At 36.8% G+C, this 3,655-nt stretch overlaps 1 protein-coding gene across 1 annotated transcript; it reads left to right on the plus strand.

The window, feature by feature from the left end:
- Positions 1 to 317: 317 nt before the first annotated feature.
- LOC111886653 (pathogenesis-related genes transcriptional activator PTI6) lies at positions 318 to 1,456 on the plus strand. Its single transcript, XM_023882909.3, has one exon. The coding sequence runs from the start codon at positions 507 to 509 to the stop codon at positions 1,260 to 1,262; it is 756 nt and encodes a 251-aa protein (XP_023738677.1). The 5' UTR covers positions 318 to 506; the 3' UTR covers positions 1,263 to 1,456.
- The last annotated feature ends 2,199 nt before the right edge of the window (positions 1,457 to 3,655 follow it).

The following is a 3,655-nucleotide window of genomic DNA, read 5'->3' on the forward strand; positions in this document are numbered from 1 at the left end:
ACAAAAACAAACAGTAAGGACTTGCCGAGTTAAAAAAAATAAATTAGGACCAAACGCACAAATTTCCCCAAACCATAGGGACCATTGTAATTTACTCTATACATTGTGTTAGAATTTGATTGTGAATTAATGCAAAAAAACATCAAGGTTTACTTTGAATAAAGTTAATGTAGGACCGAAAGAAGAAAAAGTGATAGTGTAGGGACCAAAGTGAAACTATTCACAGTGTGGAAAATGTGTGGTGTGTGCTTGTATGGTAGTGGAGTGGAGTCTTTTGTTCAGACCTGCTTCTCTCCTTTATATACACAGACAATCTTGCACCCTGGATCACTTCGTTCTTCCACCCCTCAAGAAAGAATTGGAGGGAAACTTTCCCGCCAAAAAACCAGTCTACATCGGCGTTAACACCCTTGATTCTTCTTCCCAATATTGTGGATCGACTTTGTAGGCACAAGCTCAGAGCTCTATCAAGTACTGATTTGATCAATTTCGACCGGAGATTTGATATGGAGGTCGATCGTACGATGTCCGTACGATCGGCTGTGAAATTCTCGGAGCACGTTGTAACAACGAGTAAATTACTTCACAGAGACCCTCCAGCGTCGTCGATTAAGCAGAGAATCGTTAGAATCACGCTAACTGATCCCTATGCTACCGATTCCTCCAGCGAAGACGAAGAACGAGTCATTAAGAGAGTGAAGAAGCACGTTTCGGTAATCGAATTTAGCACGCCGTCTCTGAAATTCAATAAAAGGAGTAGCGGATCTGCAGAGAAGAAGTTCAGAGGTGTTCGTCGGAGGCCGTGGGGCCGATGGGCGGCGGAGATCCGTGATCCGAATAGGAGGAAAAGAGTTTGGCTAGGGACGTTTGATTCACCTGAAGAAGCTGCGACGGTGTACGACGATGCTGCCGTTAAATTGAAAGGTCCCGCCGCCGTTACGAACTTTCCTCGTGTCACCGTTACAAAAACCGTAACTGTCGATAAACAAAGCTTAACGACGACGACCACCACCACCACCAGTAGTAGCGGCAGCGAAGGAGTGTTGAACAACACCGCTATGTCACCGACGTCCGTGCTCCGGGGTAACGCCGAGCAAACGCCGTTTGACAGGCTTGACTGCTTGGACATGGAGTCTCTTGGATTTGGTATCGATATGCCGTTTGATTTGCCGGATTTTGTGGTGTCGGAGAATTACTGCGGGGAGGAGTTCGGCGACTTTAACATTGATGATTTTCTCGTTGACTTTCGAGAAAGTTATTAATTAAATATTGTATATTTTGTTAATGTTTTTTTGTTTAAGTGTTAATTTATAGGAAGGCATGGGCACTATGGTAAATTCGTTTCAAAGTGTAGTATAAAAATGAGTGTTAATTTTGTATATGCAAATTTTGTGTACCCCGAATTTGAGGCATAATTTAGTATATTTATATAATATTAATTTTATATTATGTTTAATACTTTTTTAATAGAGAAAATAAAAAAAATGCATGCGCGTGATACCAGCGCCTGATACTATTTAAAGATTCTTTAGTTGAAAGAATAATATTAAACACATGACACTATTTAAATCTGTTTTCTAAAAAAAGTCGCAGTGTTATGAGTTATGACCATCAACAATAACCTTTCGTTAAGGCGGTGTCACACTAATTGGTTGGTGTTAGTAAAAGAAAATGTGAAGAAATAAATGGGCATCAAAATGGAATCGTGGTAACACATGCTACATCCAAAATCTCATGTTATTTTAGTTGAAAGCGATTTTAGGAGATAGATGTTTTTCGACCAAATATTAAGAGTTCAAATTCGAAGATGAAAAATACTAATTTAACAGTAGAATTATATACAAGTTTTAACTGATCTATAATAATAATTAGGTGTGAGATTCATGTAATACATGAGTTTATTTTAAAAAAAATTAAATATAAAATTTTAACAATTTAAAAAGTTTGAATTTATAAGAAAAATAAGAAAATTTTTGAATTATTAAAATTAATGAGGCTTAATGTATTGAGTACATTACATATATAAACTTTTTCTAATAAATACCTTACATATATATTACATTGCATATTAAATGTGGAATTTTAATTTAATAAAATGACAAGTGGAAAATAAAAAATTTAAAAATTTTAGAAAATGTCATGTGTCTAAATGAAAAAGAAAATGACAGGTGGCAAAAAACATTCATTTATTAAAAAAGATAATAATAATAATAATAATAATAATAATAATAATAAACCAACTCGTTGTAGTGTCCTCTCACTACAAAATTGGTCCACAATGAACGGTATAGGTATGAAATAAATAAGTGTGCACCTCATTCTCATATGTAGATATAGGACACAACATAATGCATAGAAGAATAAAGTGTCTCGAGTAATTTATATGCCAAATAAATGAAGCACCATTCGTATACTATTTGAAAGTTTTTTTTTTCTTAAAATAAGTTTAATATTATTTTGTAAAACAAAATCATTTAAACAAAACATTTTACGGATAAATATCTCGAATGATTAAGTCTTTCAAGCTAAAAAAATGTTTAATGTGTGAAAGCATACCAAGGTGTGACAACATGATCAAGAGACAGATAAAATAAACAAATTTATGTACATCTTAAATCTTAATTATAATTGTTGGTTTATGATTTACTTTTACACTCTTAGGGTCCTCATTATAAATATTGTATACACATCATGTACTGTTTAAAGTAGGAATGAACAGAGGAAGCGGATATCTGCTTTCGGAATCGGAACAGCCTCGAAACTGCCGAATCTGGAACTGGAACTGCCTAAGGCGGTTCCGGTTCCTAAAGTCTAGGATCAGCCTTAAACGGTTCCGATTTCGATTCTCATTTTTACGAAACCGATACCCGCCGGTTCCAGTTCCAATATCGGGTACCCGGAACCGGCGGTTACCCGGAACTGGTACCGACGGGTACCAACCTTTTTATATAAAAAAAAATATTTAATATTTATATTTTGATGCCTTTTTAAAAAAAAAAAATTAGGGTAAAAGACCTTAGACCTAATTCGTTTTTAGGGTTTATGATTTTCACTCCAAAAAAAACGTTGTCTTCTCTTCTCGTCACTCTCCTCTCTACTCTCTCAAACTCATCCTTCAGTTAATTGATGCTTCAATTGCTCTAGACTCCATTCATCGTTCTGTTTCTTAATCGTCACTTCAGGACATGAAATTCACTCATCTCCTTCGGGACTTGAAATTCACTCATCTCTCTCGTCTCTGTCTCTCAATTGGCACTTCAGTCGAAGCTTCAGTTGGCACTTCAAAGTGGACCACGTCGCTCCGATCATTCCTACTTAGGTTCTCCCTCATCTCCCTTGTCTCTCTCTCTCTCTCTCTCATGTGACAATCCTTTCTTATTGGACAAAAGGAAAACAAATAAGTTATTTAGGTATGGATTTTTCCGGCGGTTCCGGCAGCGGTTCCAATTTTCTAGGAACCGGTATAGGCGGTTCCAGTTCCAATACCAAAAACTTAAGAACCGTCGATTCCGGGAGCGGTTCCAGTTCCAACTAAAATAGGCGGGTACCCGGTTATGCTCATCCCTAATAGGCGGGTACCCGGTTCTGGGAACGGTTCCGGTTTAAGACGGGATGTATGTTACTTAGTTCTTGGGGGTAGTCGGAGTTTGTAAGC

The sequence above is a fragment of the Lactuca sativa genome, chromosome 8, assembly GCF_002870075.4.
Source record: "Lactuca sativa cultivar Salinas chromosome 8, Lsat_Salinas_v11, whole genome shotgun sequence".
Classification (NCBI taxonomy): Eukaryota; Viridiplantae; Streptophyta; class Magnoliopsida; order Asterales; family Asteraceae; genus Lactuca; species Lactuca sativa.